The sequence below is a fragment of the Scatophagus argus genome, chromosome 15 (assembly GCF_020382885.2).
Source record: "Scatophagus argus isolate fScaArg1 chromosome 15, fScaArg1.pri, whole genome shotgun sequence".
NCBI classification, from domain to species: domain Eukaryota; kingdom Metazoa; phylum Chordata; class Actinopteri; family Scatophagidae; genus Scatophagus; species Scatophagus argus.
In genome coordinates this window covers 7,320,584-7,335,159 of record NC_058507.1, presented here as the reverse complement: position 1 = coordinate 7,335,159, position 14,576 = coordinate 7,320,584, and the positions used below count along the sequence as shown (strand labels likewise).

General features: G+C 39.0%; 2 protein-coding genes across 2 annotated transcripts; both read right to left on the bottom strand.

Annotated features, from left to right (window-relative positions):
* Positions 1–7,341: 7,341 nt before the first annotated feature.
* On the bottom strand, positions 7,342–8,453 carry LOC124072032 (psychosine receptor-like). The gene has a single exon (XM_046413154.1). The coding sequence runs from the start codon at positions 8,377–8,379 to the stop codon at positions 7,348–7,350; it is 1,032 nt and encodes a 343-aa protein (XP_046269110.1). The 5' UTR covers positions 8,380–8,453; the 3' UTR covers positions 7,342–7,347.
* Positions 8,454–10,643: 2,190 nt separating this feature from the next.
* Positions 10,644–13,498, bottom strand: LOC124072449 (B2 bradykinin receptor-like). The gene is made up of 2 exons (XM_046413889.1): positions 13,350–13,498; positions 10,644–12,216 (listed from the first exon to the last, which is right to left on the bottom strand). The coding sequence occupies exons 1-2, from the start codon at positions 13,367–13,369 to the stop codon at positions 11,181–11,183; spliced, it is 1,056 nt and encodes a 351-aa protein (XP_046269845.1). The 5' UTR covers positions 13,370–13,498; the 3' UTR covers positions 10,644–11,180.
* Positions 13,499–14,576: the final 1,078 nt, after the last annotated feature.

Here is a 14,576-nt window from a genome sequence, read left to right as displayed (position 1 = left end):
AAGGTGGAAGTGACCTCAACCCCCCTCCCTCTTCTCCCTCTCTTTTGTTTGACCATCTTTCATATCTTTACTCCCTCCCCCGACACACACACACACACACACCATACACACACACACACATACGATGAATCAAATGGTGATTTTATCCATACGGCCATGCAAAATAACAGTAGCATACAACTGAAGAATTATACCTAAATGAAAAGAGTAAATATCATTTAAAGTATCTGGTCCCACTGGTCTGCAGTGTTAAAGCAAACAAGGATGTAAAAAAAAAAAAAAAAAATTAAAAACATTTTTAATACAAAGCCATAAAACAGTGCCAGCTAATACAGGCTCAGAGATAATCAACACCTCACTGACACAGTGTTGGTGAAAACTGAGAAACTGTTGCACTGGATTGCACAGGTGTACCTAATTAACAGGTATCTGAGTGTGTGATCCACCTGCCTTTGGGCTTATATTAACCCTCTAATCAATACTCTGAGGCAATGAGAAACCTTTTCTGACCTCGGCAACCAAATAAATATTTTCATTTTTACATAATTGGGTGTATGATGACATGTTTCTGATGAATAAAATGAGATGGGGGGGTATGATGTTGCATTTTGGGATTGGAATAGAACCCCATATGCTGCAGTGCCAGAAAAGGACGCTGCATGTGCCCCTAAAGGTGAAAGTAATCTGTAAAGTAATAATAATTTTTACACTTTGACATTTGGAGGCATCAGATCACTCAGACTCTTTGCATGTTCTCCTTCATTTATCTGCCAGTGGTCCTTACTCTCTTTGCGCTTCCATGTCTTCTTGCTTCCCTCCCTTCCTTGCTTCCATGTAATCAAGACTAAAATATCTATCAAGTTGTCTTATTCTACAACCCATAGGAGGGAGAGGCAAATGTGATGGGTGACTACTGACATCCAAATGGCCTTTTTTAATGACTGCTCACAATGAAAAGTGAGAGGGAGGAGTTTGACCTTGTTGCCTGAGGAACAGACCTGTAATTCATTATATTTATGGCTCCTAAGCATCCTCATGGTTCTGTATGTAAATATGTGGCATTATATTATTATTGATGATTATTATCATATTCATGTGTTTATGTCCTTATTTATTACACTCATATAAACATGAAGCTTAGTGAAAGTTCAGTCAGGAAGACACTTCAGGAAGGATGTCACAAACATTTTTTTGCAATCCTTAATCTCCACTATCTCGTTTCTCTTCTTCTTCCAATCACAACCTGTCACGTTCTCCTTTAGCCAATCACTTGCAAGCTGTCAAATTTTAAAAGTGTTCTCTCTCCACTGTCATTCAGTTGTCTTTTCAGGCCCGTGGAAGATTTGCAACCCACCTCCAGTGCTTCATCACCGCTACTGTGATGTCTGACCATCTCAAACCCTCCAGCGACAATTTTCAGCTACAGCTTCACTCCGCATCATGACCACTACTGTCTAGACTCTGAGGGGAAGTCTCCCTAATATGAAAGTGCGTAGTTCATCAGAGAGTTTCCCGTGGTGATCTACTTCATGCTGGAGTCTAACTGCCAGAGTCTCTTTCTTCTGTCCACAATGAATTCATTTCACTGGAATTACCTAATTCACTTTTCTTCCTCATTAGTCTCTCCAGATTGAATTACTGGTGTGATCAAAAGCTTGAGTTACCTCACAGTGCATCTGTCTGATTGGCGCCTAAAGTCTTGGATGCAGTTTAAATCAAATTTGCACATGCAAATGTAATGTGATGTTTTAACAAGACTGGGGTTTGTGCACAACAGAAAAAATACATTATTCATTCATTTGATACTTTGGCAAAGTATTTTCATCCGTCTGATTCATCTGATCATTTTGCCAGCTGAACATACTCATATTTAAAACTGCTCTAATGCCAACAAGCACCTTTCTTTTCATGCATGCTAACAATCAAGGAAACATTAATTGGAATGCTGTAGCCTTTCAGCTATTTCCCCTCTTAGAGAGCTGTGCAAATTTACCCCAAGGGATGCTGCAGAGTCATGAATCTGTCAAACCAGAATTATTTTAGAGTGCATGTGAGTGAAAACAAAAGCTTATGTGTCTCACCCAGAAAGGATGGACCAGCATGCATGGACACACATCCTAATCTCACCATGTTTACAAGTGGTTTTAAATAAAGGCAGTCACAGTTAAGGTAGCCAGGGCTACAAACAGAAAAATCAGGCTTCTTTGAATTGAGTGATGAAAGGCTTGAAGCTAATTCACTTCCTGTCGCAAATGGTGAATCATGAACACAATCCAGGCAGCGAATACAGTTCTCTTATAAACACATTTGCTGTTGCAAATGTGTTGTAATACACACATAATTTTTAGAAGATTAGGCTGTGCTTTCAGGTCATGAATCAGCCCTGATGGAGGCCTCTGTGGGGACTGGCTCATCCCCTATGTCTATGCATCTTTAGTCAGCCATAAAACTTCCACATAACAGCCAACTCTGCAGCTATTCTCAGGCATAAACCTGTTGTTATACTTCAAGCATCACGATCATAGTCCCAGTACTATTTTAGAGATGCAACAGAACAAGTCCCCAATCCGGCCTTGTGACATCAAGTGACATCACCGAATCAAGTGACAAATGCAGGTGTGGAAATTACATCACAGTTCAAGTTCAAATATCAAATTCAGCTTCAATATCGTTCAGCTTCCTGTTGGTGAAGTGAGTTGGAAAACTGACTTTTAAACATTTGAACCTCATGCGCAGATTGCAGCGTTTACATTCACATGAGCGTTCAAGATTGACTGATGGCACCTGATCTGTACTACTGAGAAAAGCCCAGCTCTTCAAACATTTCTGATTTGTGCTCCAGCTTTGCCACTATTTGAGTTATTTTTTTATTATTATTTGTTTTTACTTTTTACACACTGCAACATTCACATTAAAAATCAGTATGTTTTCATCTGGTGTATTCAAGTCAAATGCAAACTTTACTGCACTAAAATGTCAAGAGTTGCTCTCCACCTTTCAGTGATTATAATTTCCTCACGCTGGAGGTTTTGAGAAGTTGTTGCCAGAACAGGAAGCTGTTGTGAGAAAGGGAGAAGTGTTAAAGTGCTGAGGGCGACAGGGAGGATGATGAGGAGGAATGGTTGGAGGGAGTGTCAGACAGGCACCCAGAGGAGCACAGCACGCTTCACATCAACAGGAGGCAGATGTGAAATCTGCCTGACAATGTGTCTGTCAGGCGAGATACTGAAGTGAAGTGTGGAATAATATGATGTCATCTAAACCAGTCAAGAGAAACTGACAAATCAAGTACATCACGTCACAGTAAAGTACCAAAGATGGCCTCAGCTCAGACCGGGAGTTGGTTTGAAGCTTGATTTTGGATTGAATGGGCTTACAGCTACAGTAAAAAAATGTTTAGCTAAAGATAACAATTATTAATAACACTATAACCATAAAATCTCCAGTTAGAGTGTCGCTTTTGGTCCTTTTCTGTCTGTCATCCTTCCTCTCTGTCCCTCCCTTCATTTCCCGTCATCCTCCTAAAGTGCCCACAATCAGAAGATAAAGGGAAGAACTGCCTGACAAAACTACTTAAATAAGATATCAACAGTGGACAGACATTTAGTCTATTGTCCTCCACACTGATGTGGCTTTTAAAGGACAACAGGCACAATATATTTTTAATGCTCAAAACCATTCTTGTTTCGTAAGACGCCGACTTCATCGAGTAAAGCCACAACAAAGGAACATTATTACTTTCAAGAAGACATGTTGATGAGTTTATTATTATTATTTATTTTTATCTTCAGACTAACAAATGCACGAAACACCTTCTAATGCAAGGTATATGGCAAAAGGAGACAAATATGTTGACCAGCATGGAGAATATATAGTAAATTTTAAAGTAAATTATATATTAATAAATTCTATTTATTTGGACTTAAGTGCACTTTGTATTTACATTGTTACCTAGAACATATCTATGAAGATTCATGTAGAACTTTTGTAGAACTATACACACACATATATACATTACATACATTTGGTAATGTAACCAATGCATTACCTTTTGGGTAAATAAAATGCTTGCATTTCCATTTGTGTTTTTTTAATGCAACATTAAAACACAAATGGTGTCACAGCAAAGCTCCTCTGTGGTCTTTGTTTCTGTGTTCCCCACTGTGAACAGATCAAGATAAATGTGAATGAAACGAATGAAAGACAGTGGGAAAGTTTGGATTACCGATGGGGAGTTAGGTGGCAAGAGATGTGTCTTGGAAAAACAGATTTATTAAGGATTTTAGGCTAGAATAGTGATCAGTTTGAATAAGACAAAACTGCATAAAAGGAGTTGAAGAAGGAAAAAGATTTCAGGCTGACGTGTCACGGATGAAGAAAATATTAAGATATGATAAATATGATACGATGTATTATGATTTTTTAAGGGAAACAAATCCAGTGTATAGTTGGAGCCTTTTGCTCAGTTTAAATAAAACCATACTGGTTTAATCAGCCTGATTTAATCAATAAACGACAGCAGTAAATACAGTAAAACTAGAGTGATCGTATTCTTAGACCACATTACAAGTGGCTTACATAATGTTGTTACTCCACATTGCTATATTTGTCCATCTGGTTCCTTTTCAGCACATGTGTGTTATTTGGTTCAGATTTTCTGTGTGGCACGTGTGCACCATGTATACACATGCCTGCCAACACCCAGCACAGCTGTCTCAACCGGGATTGGCCAAAATGTAGCTACGCATCCTGATTCGAGACCTATTTTGTTCCCCTTCCGACCAAATGTCCATGAGGTGGAACTTCAGATAACAGAAATAAACTGGTCAGTACGTACAGATACACCACCTGAGTTTTGCCCCCAACCATCACTTTAACTTTTAACACAGACTTGCCTTTTTATTCAGATAAGGATCATGTTTCTTTTACATGTGCATAAAATTAGATCACCAGTGTAGATTACTGTCCCATTCATTCATCACACCTGAGAGGGGATGGACTCTCACACACGTGCCAGTGCTGAACCTTTGCCAACATGCAGGTACAGGCTGGGATTGACTGGGGAAATCTATCGATCCTCATTACTTCCATCTCCAGATGCAAGTGTACTTTACATATAAATGGCTGTCTGCTGCAGAGTCAAGGACATCGGAAGGTGAGAGGGGAGAGGTGAGACGATGGGTGTTCAGATGGGCTTCATAGCCCTCAGGTCCTGCTGATGCATGTTATTCAGTGTTAAATGAAGCATGTTTTTTGATAGGGATGGATGGAGGGAAGAATGAGGCAGGACAAGGACTCACGTGGAGCAGCACATGTCCTTCCCGTTCTTTGTTGTTACGAAGGCGTGACGGCAAAACAAGAAGAATCACGTATTTTAAACACTGCAGAAAAAACATTGAGATTGAACAAAATCTTGCAGGTTTGTCCACATCTAAGGTTTATATATATTGTTGTTCTGTCAAAATAAATAAATTAGATAAATTGTTTTTCTCGGCATTATAGACACTCTCCTTCCATCTGGGGACATGTAATTGTCCTCTGTCAGGTTAGGTTTTTGTTTTGTTTTTTATATGATTTATGATCAAAGTCTGTGGGGGCATTTATAAGGTTATATGTTCACAAGAAAGACATGAAACAATCAAACATTTCAAGTGAAAGCAGTGTGGACAGCCTGGTGTGCTTCCATAATTGTCCACTAGATGGCTTCAGATATCCACATTTCCGTTTGCTGCACCTCAATTTAACACCACTGGACATTTTTGTGAGCACATGACAAGACACAGCCTACAGACAAAGAATAAAAACATTGGGTTTTAAAATTTTTAGGATCGTTTTATTGTCTGTCATGGGACATTTAATCATATATGATAAATACTGGCTGACTTTTTATTTTAAAATAAAAGTGATAATCAGAATCAGAATTGAAAATCTCTCTCTATGAATTTTATGAATTTTACTTTTTATTTTGTTTTAGCCCAGACTAAAATGTGTTTGGAATCCCAGTCTTATATGATTTTAAATATGGGGTATCCATGAGGAGCAAGGCTGCAAGGAACCTGTCCTGTCCCAAGAGACACATGGCAAGGGTGGGCCCGAAGAAGCATTGTTGTGCTTCTTCCTCCTTTATGGTTTTTCCTTCCTTCCTTCCTTCCTTCCTCGGTTGTGTTGTTTTTGGATTTTGTTGTTGTTTGGGGGGATCTGACTATGACACCAGCTTGGTTCTCAGCCTGAGCCAAAAGCCCTGACAAATATTTTAGCCAGTAAAGTGCAAGTGTGGTTTTACACAGCAGAGATGCAACAGGCGTAGAGACAATGAGCCAAACATCAGTTAAAATGTAAGCAATTAAACTTAGCTACACTACAGTATTTAGGTTTAGCTAGGGTATGTTAGTATTTCCTTTTTGTACCAACAGAAAAGTGTCTATAGCAGCAAGTATCATAAACAGCCAATCAGAGGTGGCTTTAAATGTACAATAACCTTCATAAGTATGATCAGATAATAATCCTGAGTGGAGCAAAACTCAGGTATCGTGTTGGCACTAGTATTGAAAAATGTAAAACAAATCAGGTTTTGCATTCAGCACCTTGGAATGTATGTACTGCAGATGAACTATTTTGTATATGACTGCAAAAAACAATTTTCATTATAAATTAATCTGCTGACTATTTCCTCTGTTAATTGATTTCGAACCAGTTAATTTTCTGATAACTCTTTTTATCAGTTGTATTTACTGTGTATACAGTGATAAATACACATTTGCATTTAACTAATTTAACTTGTCTGAACAAAAAGAAGAAGAAGAAGAAAATACCGTGACAAAAAAGCCAAAGTGAAACTGCAGCCAAATGTGTCTAATAGTCAAGTCACAAGTTTTCTTTTTTTCTTTCAAAAAAAAAAAAAAATCTGTTTTCAGGTTTCACACTGTGACTGTGATGTCTGACAGATAACGGATCTTGGAGCAGGTGTTCATGACTAACTGCGGATATATGATGTACATAATAAAATACCTTGATAGCACAGATGTACAGTGCGCACACAGAACTGAGCTGCATCTGGAGTTTATTAACTCTGAGGGTAATAAATTGCAGTGACAAACACTGACATAACAATTGTGTGTGTGTGTTGTATATTCTGTGTGTCTGTCACATTTCTTTTTGTTTGTTAGTGCAGTTTGTTTATGTCAAATTCATCAGTTCTCAGGTTCATCGAGTAGCACGGAATAGCATGACTTGACATCTAAAGAATGAACAGAAACTCATTCTTTAGTGTCTGTAACTGTGCTGTTAACTTCAGTATTAGTTTCTACTTGTTGCCTAACTGTAAAGTTTACCACAACTTTATTTAGCTTACACCACACCTTCATCTTTGCTTCTCTTCTTGACCTGGAAGAAGAGCACAACCTGTTTGGCATTTGCTTTCCCTGTTCTGGTAATGAAGCAGTAAAACAGAGGGTCTGCAAGGCAGTTGAGGCTTGAGATAGCTACGCTGATCTTATCTAGATAGATTAGCCATGCAAAACTCCTGCAGTCATCCACCAGTGTTTGGAGAAGCATGATGACATGGATAGGTCCGAAGCAAAGCAAAAGGCAGAGCAGAACGACTGTCAGCAGCCTCGAAACCCGTCTGCGTTCCTCTTCCTCTGTGGCCTGGTTGGATTTCACCGCCTCACAGATCCCCCAGGTGGAAAACACCACCAAGAGAAAGGGAACAATAAAGCCCATGAAGAAGCGTGCTAAATTAACCCGAAATAAATTCTCAGAGATTGGGAGAAACATATCAAAGCACACCGAAAGGTTGTTGTTTTCATGGTATGTGTCCTCCCAGGTGATTGTGGCGGCGTTAAAACAGACCACCACCACCCAAATGGCAATGCTGACCACTGCTGCAGTGTCAACTTTCCTCAAGAAAGCGTACTTCAGTGGGTGAACCACTGCCAGGTAGCGGTCAATAGCAATGCAGCAGAGGAGAGCATCGCTGGTGTAAAAGTTAGTGAAGAGAATGAAGATAGATAGCATGCAGACATAGCCTCCGTGTACCCAAACTCCTCTCCACAGGAAGTCCATCCACAGAGAGAGGCCGAGGGTGAAGGTCAGGTCACTCAGGGCCAGGTTGAATAGATACACGCCAAGCTCATTCTTCTGCCTAATATGTTGCCAGGCCACGTAAAGAGAGAAGATATTGGACGGGATAGACGTGATAAAGACAGCTAGGTAGAAAAACAGAAAGGGCTTCCTCCTGGATGCACTCTCAGTCAAATAACACTCTGAGTGATTTGTGTCCAGGGTTAAGTTTTCCACTGCGGATGCGGCGTTCATGTCCTCACACCTTGTAAAGAAACAAGGAAGGAAATAAGGAAAGACACATACACAATAGTGCATATGAATAAATTACAGTGTTGCTCAAAGGTGTCAACACAATAAGTTCATTTCACTCATCAGAGAATACTGTTCAGTCTGTGAAAACAGTTGTTATTAGCCTTTTTATGAGGAGTTGAAAAATCACAGCCATTTAACAGTTTTATCAGTAAAAACGGTCCTGTTATTCAGTTGGATTTTGGGAAATAAATGTGTTTTGGGACTAGTATGTTTAAAACTGAAAGTTAGAAAAGTTCAGCCTCTGCTATTTAGATTTTGTTAAAAGAAAAAAAACCCCATTAACTATAAAGGAAGAGACATACTAAATTGCTGGAGTGAGCCTGTAAGTACCACAAAAGGAGTTCATTTCAGCAAATTCACCGTATGTGACTTTACCTTTCTCTTTTCTTTAGTCAATTCCATTAGATTTGTAAAATCAGCTTGCAAGTCCTGATCTCAGTCCGTCACTATAAACAATTAATCTGCTCTATTTGTGTCAAAGCTACATTGGTTTATATTGTCTGTTGTCTTCCTGAACACACAAATCATGTCGTCTCAAAAGTCTGATGTTACGCTGTTTTCACAACACATCCTGCTGGCAAATGCTTTACCACATGGCAGCAATGGAACCAGGAGTTTTCAAGCGTCAACCATGAACACGCTCAGACTTTTTTATAACAAAAAACATAAATTCAATTCAACCCATTAAGGTCTACTTACATTTTATTCAGTTGTAATTGTGCTCCAAAGTCAGGCAGTCAAATTTGCTATAATTGAAATAAAAACACTAAAAATAAAAAAAATCAAGAGAGGATTCATTCAGTTGTCTGCTACTGCTTAATCAGCCATCTTAAAAAAACAGGAAGAGTCGTGGTTGCCTCCTCGTTGTCCCTGACTACCATCTGTCATTTACTAGGTTATAGGCCACACTGGAGGTTTTAATTTGGGCACTAAGTCTATGTGAGATAGCTTGTCTTTATGTTTGGTGTGTCAATATAGACAAGAACCCAGGCTGAGGTGTTGCTGATTATTGTTTGATAAAAGAATATGTATCTGCTTGACTAACTGTTTCCATAGCAAAATTAGGTTGTTATATAGCCGGCTGTTATGCTTGTTATGGCTATGCCTACATGCCCCTTCAAAGTAGGCATTTTTTAAAAAACAATATTCACTTGTCCATATGTACATTGAAAGTGTAATTGTTCTTCCTGTCCATACTGATCAGTGGTCACAAAGAGAAATTTCCAATGCAAGTGTTCTTGTTCTGTGTAAAAATGAATGAACAATGAATGAAATGAACAACTTCAGCCAAAGTTAGTATAAGACTCCGGCAAAGTTAGACAAATAAAACTAATAGTCTTTTCAGACAAAATTGAGTCTTAATGTTACTCAGCAAACAAAACTTTTAATGGAAGCACAATAACTCTGGATCTCTGAGCTTCTTGCCCCAGGTGTAGGCCCCGGGCTCCAGTAAGGCCCTGAGCATCATGACAGTCTGTTAGGGACCAAATGCTGCAATATAGGTTAGAAGAAGAAAAAACAACAGCAGTCTCACTTTCCTGCGCTCCTCTGCCAGGATGGAAGTGCTCTGGTGGAGCGATTGCATGCAAAAGATCATGATGAAGATGGGGACCAAGAAACCTTGAGTGACTCTTGTAAGGGCGAGGTTGGTATCTTCTTATTTCATGGGTATTCGTTTTTCACATAAGCAGCTTGAGGAGAAAGCTTGGAGCACCCCCGTGTGGTAAAGCAAGCTAATGTGAATGGCGAGCTCCAAAATCCAAACGGCAAATGCTCACAGCTGCTGCAGTTCACAGCACCCGGACCCAGCTAAAGTGGAGAGGATAGACCACCGCAAGGTAACGATCAACAGAGATGCAGCAGAGGAGGCCTGAGCTAACATAAATGTGAGAAAACAAGAGAAAACAATGGCCAACTGAGAAATTATCATTCAAAATCTTCATGGGTGACATCCTCTATGGTTTACAGACTGACTAGTTCAGCCACTTTGAGACAACTATGTTATCATAACCTAGAAAAAACACCTATATAAAGTCACACAGCTGTAAGTTTATTTGCAGGTCGGAAAAAGTTTAACGGTTGGACTTCTGCATTTATACCACATCAATAAATTTTCAAATTTTCATTGCATTTCAGCGACACTGACATTGTTTTCACACTGCAAAGCGAAACCTGTATGACTGTTTAAGTCAACACTCTTCAGGATGCTGTTACTTTGAGTAACAAATAAACTGAGAGAAAAAACAAATCGTACAAGCATGCTAGTGTAGGGATGGAGTCTGTAGACAGCAGATTGTAATTTGCATTAAAATATCACAAGACAGTTACAGTAACACCACGTTAAAGTACAGAGACACAGATCAAGACATTCACATCTTAGTAAGTGTCAAATTTCCACTGTAAAGCCTTGCGGTCACTAAATCTGTTTCCATTTTTTCTTTATATTACTTCCATTATCTTATTCTGTGTCCATTAGTTTTGCAATATAAAACACAATTTGGTGGTTACTATTTAATTATGTAGCATTGTGGGTGTAGGAAGTCTTGAAAATGAGGGTGGGACAGTCTAGAGAGATAACAGAGTAGATGTCGTTTCCTGTATTCTGTGGGCTTTTAGTAAAGTTGTTTGATACATTTATCTGGAAATACTAGCATGAGAGCATATTGGCTGCATTTTGTCAATTCATCCACAGGATGTGGTATACATGTATATTACATATTTACAGATATTAAAGTACAAAAACCTGAGGGTCTATTCATGCTTGCATGCAATTGCAATACGTCTTCCAGAAAAATTCTTACAGATTAGCTTGTGACATTCACAGATTTAACACTTCTTGTCAGGTATGATTGCACAGAGGTGTTGTTGAAAGTCGCTCCTCTGCTCCGCTTCTTGAAGAGTTCCTTAACCTTTCTCCGAAAATTCTTTCCGACAATGACGTAGAGGATAGGGTTCAGAACACTGTTAAAGAAAGCTAAGTAGATACAGATATGGATGCTGGTGTCTAAGACATTTAAGTCTGCTTTCAGGAGTTTAGCTCTTGTGAGAGCTTCTGCTATCGTAACCACATGGAATGGCACCCAGCAGATCAGGAAAGCCAACAGCACCGCCAGGACCAGAGTGGTGGACTTGTGCTCCGTATTGTGGCTATTTAACCCCTTGCTTAAACGGTTATTCAGAGTGTGAATAATCTTGGCAGTGCAATAGGAAATAAAGAAAATGGGGATGATGAAGCCAAACACAGTCAGCATCACATCAAACGGCAAATGTGTGCCTTCTGGGTACTTATTGTAGCATAAAGTCTGATTACAGCGAGGCTCCACTACTCTGAAGATGAACTTTGGGATACTCAGGAGCAAGCCCAAACCCCAAACCACCACACAGCCCAGTTTAGCATATTTTGTCCTACGCATTCTGTTATGGGACAGAGGATGCACCAGGGCTATATAGCGATCTACGCTAACCAGAACAAGGAAGTAGATGCTGCAATAGGTGTTCATTGAAATGCCAAGATTGACAACTTTGCAAAGGAAATGGCCAAAAAGCCAATTGAACCTGTTTGATATGTTAACAGCCCAGAAGGGCAAACAAGCCAATAGGACAAGGTCGGCGGCAGCCAAGTTACTCAGGTAGATCTCAGGCACGGTGCAGGGCTTCTTGTGGAGGCAGAAAACCATTAGGACAAACATGTTACACACAATTCCCAGTGCAGTGAGGAGCAGGATATACACCGGCACCACAGTGATAATCCATTCTTCAGATTCTATTTGAGAGCAGTTAGTGCCATTTGTGTTGTTTTGGCCTCCATATGTAGCCACAGTGCTGAAGTTAAGTTGGACACTGTGGAGAGACAGAGGAAGGCAAACATTCAAACAAAGACCTGACTTTTATGGTGTTACAGTGATCTTGTCTGGTATGCTGCTGTATTAGCCTTTCAGATTTAGACAGCTAAAGTTTGGGGAATTCTCACAGAACTCTGCAGGTCAAAGTAGTGTTATTAGAGGTCTGGCAATAGAGTTCTTGTAAATACCTAACAGCACCAATTAATAGGCTTATTTAGTTTTACTTTTCTGTACTTTACCTTTTTGTTTTATGTTGAAGGATGCTAAATAACATTAAATAACACTTTTTGAAAGCAACAACAACAAACAAACAAACAAACATAAAAAACTTGAAAAAACTGATCTGTTTTTGCAGATAAACTCTTCTTGTTCACTGCTCTCATTTGTAAAAGCCAATTTGTGAGTAGAAGTTATTTTCTTGCATGTTCTTTAATAAGCTGTTCACTGCTGATAAACTAATGATAAACAAAACATTTTCAAGTATTTGAAAATTTACCTGAAAATGAATAAATAATTTCTTTGATATATATATACCTGACTACCTGACGCAACCCCAAAGAAAATAGTGAAGACCAGGCAGATAAACCTTGCAGAAGGCAGGACATTTTGCAGACACTAAAACTACAACTGTAGCAGTAAGGAGTGAAGAAAAATTCACTTGTGCAAGCAATAACAAAAGTAAAAAAAATATTTAGAGCCACTACAGTGTTGATTCTACATTTTTGTAGTAGTATTAATAGACCACAGCATATAAATACTGGTCAAACTGATCTGACTGTCTTTAATAAAGGGGTAAATGCAGATCAGCAGCTAATCTTAAACGTGTTGAGACACGTATGCTGTCAGAGCTGTGAACTGCACGTTGGTATGTTGGCACAACAAAATACAAGTTTTTACTAGAGCAGGTTGTGCCTGATAGTAATGAGTCAACAGTTTTCTGTTTGAGGTAGTCTATTTCCTATAAAGGTCAAAACATATTTATAAACCTTCTGCATCCTCTCAATCACAGACGTTATAAATCACAAAACATCACTGGTCACTGATGAACATTCTTAAGTCAGGGATTTCCCTTGTTAATTACAGCGCACAGTAGTTAAAACTAACTAAAAACGAATTAAAACTTATCCATACCTTGTAGGCAGAAAAGTCATTGTTCCTTCACAAGTAAGTCTTGATGTAAAATGTCCAGATATGCTTCACTGTTCCAGTACCTTCTGCAGCTGCCCTCCGTCTGACTCTGACGCTGGAAATTGATTTCAAAGACAGTCAGGCAAGTCCTTAGAAATATTACTTGCCAAGCTGAATCTGCCCCTCCTCCTGCTCCTTTCACTCTGCCCCTTCTTCTCTTCTGTTTCATTCTGGAGGAGGTGTGTTTGTTCCATCCCTGTGTTATGAATGCAATATCTCAGGAACATCTTGAGGCAGTTTCTTCACATTTAGCACAATTGGTCACTCAATAGTGAAAGGTCAAAGGACAAAGTCACTGTAACTTTATAATGTGCCTGAGAATCATGTTATCAAGTAATCCAGTGATTGCAGTCTGTACATTGCAAGCAGAATCTGATGGATAAAAATAGTGTCAGTTCGCCACAATGTGAACAAAAATAAGCTTAAAAAAGCTTCACATGAAAATAAGTGTAGTTGATATGACAACAACACATGTCATGAGCTTCACATGATCTCCTGATGGTTTGGATTCCAAATAGGTTGATATGTTTCTGTCTATCAAAGGATTCATACATTTTAACTCCATTTTCAAAGTCAACTGAGCTGATATAAGAAGATAAAAGGACAGACATCTCTCACCCTTCAGAGATCCACTTACAATACAAGGTTGTCACTCTGTTCCTGACTCTGTACATGCTGGCTCATGTCACACTGACCTTATTTGGACACTTGGACACTTTTATACAACAGGACCATAGTTAATGCTAACAGCTTTGCTTTTCCTTCTATGGCCAGTCCATTTGTCAGTCCTGGGGGGAAAAAAGCAACTAAAAAAAAAAAATAAAAACCAAAGAAACAACTTTTCAGTGATTCAGGAGACTTTAGGTCATTTTCAGTTTGTGGAATTCTAGTATCTTGTGGAAGACACATAGCTACTGCTACTTTCAACCCTATCTATGTTATTTCCACTACTGCCTCCTCCTTCCCATCGAAGGAAAATCAATTCTCAATTTCAACACTTAGAAGGAACACTAGAGTATTCAGAGGAAGGAAAGGAGCAGAGGGCGAGGACATTGTGCTGAACATACAACAGACCTAGTGGCTGATATGTCATGTCATTATTTTAAGAAAAAATTACTGTTAAATTTCAAACTGATATAAGGAACTTTAACTTCAGGCATTTTAGTTAGA

Excerpts from the sequence above, each read along its gene's own strand:
- LOC124072032 (XM_046413154.1), bottom strand. The coding sequence starts at position 8,379 with ATGCACTATTGTGTATGTGTCTTTCCTTATTTCCTTCCTTGTTTCTTT.
- LOC124072449 (XM_046413889.1), bottom strand. The coding sequence starts at position 13,369 with ATGACTTTTCTGCCTACAAG. Across the intron at positions 12,217-13,349 it reads ATGACTTTTCTGCCTACAAG|TGTCCAACTTAACTTCAGCA; the intron begins GTATGGATAAGT and ends GTCTCTCCACAG.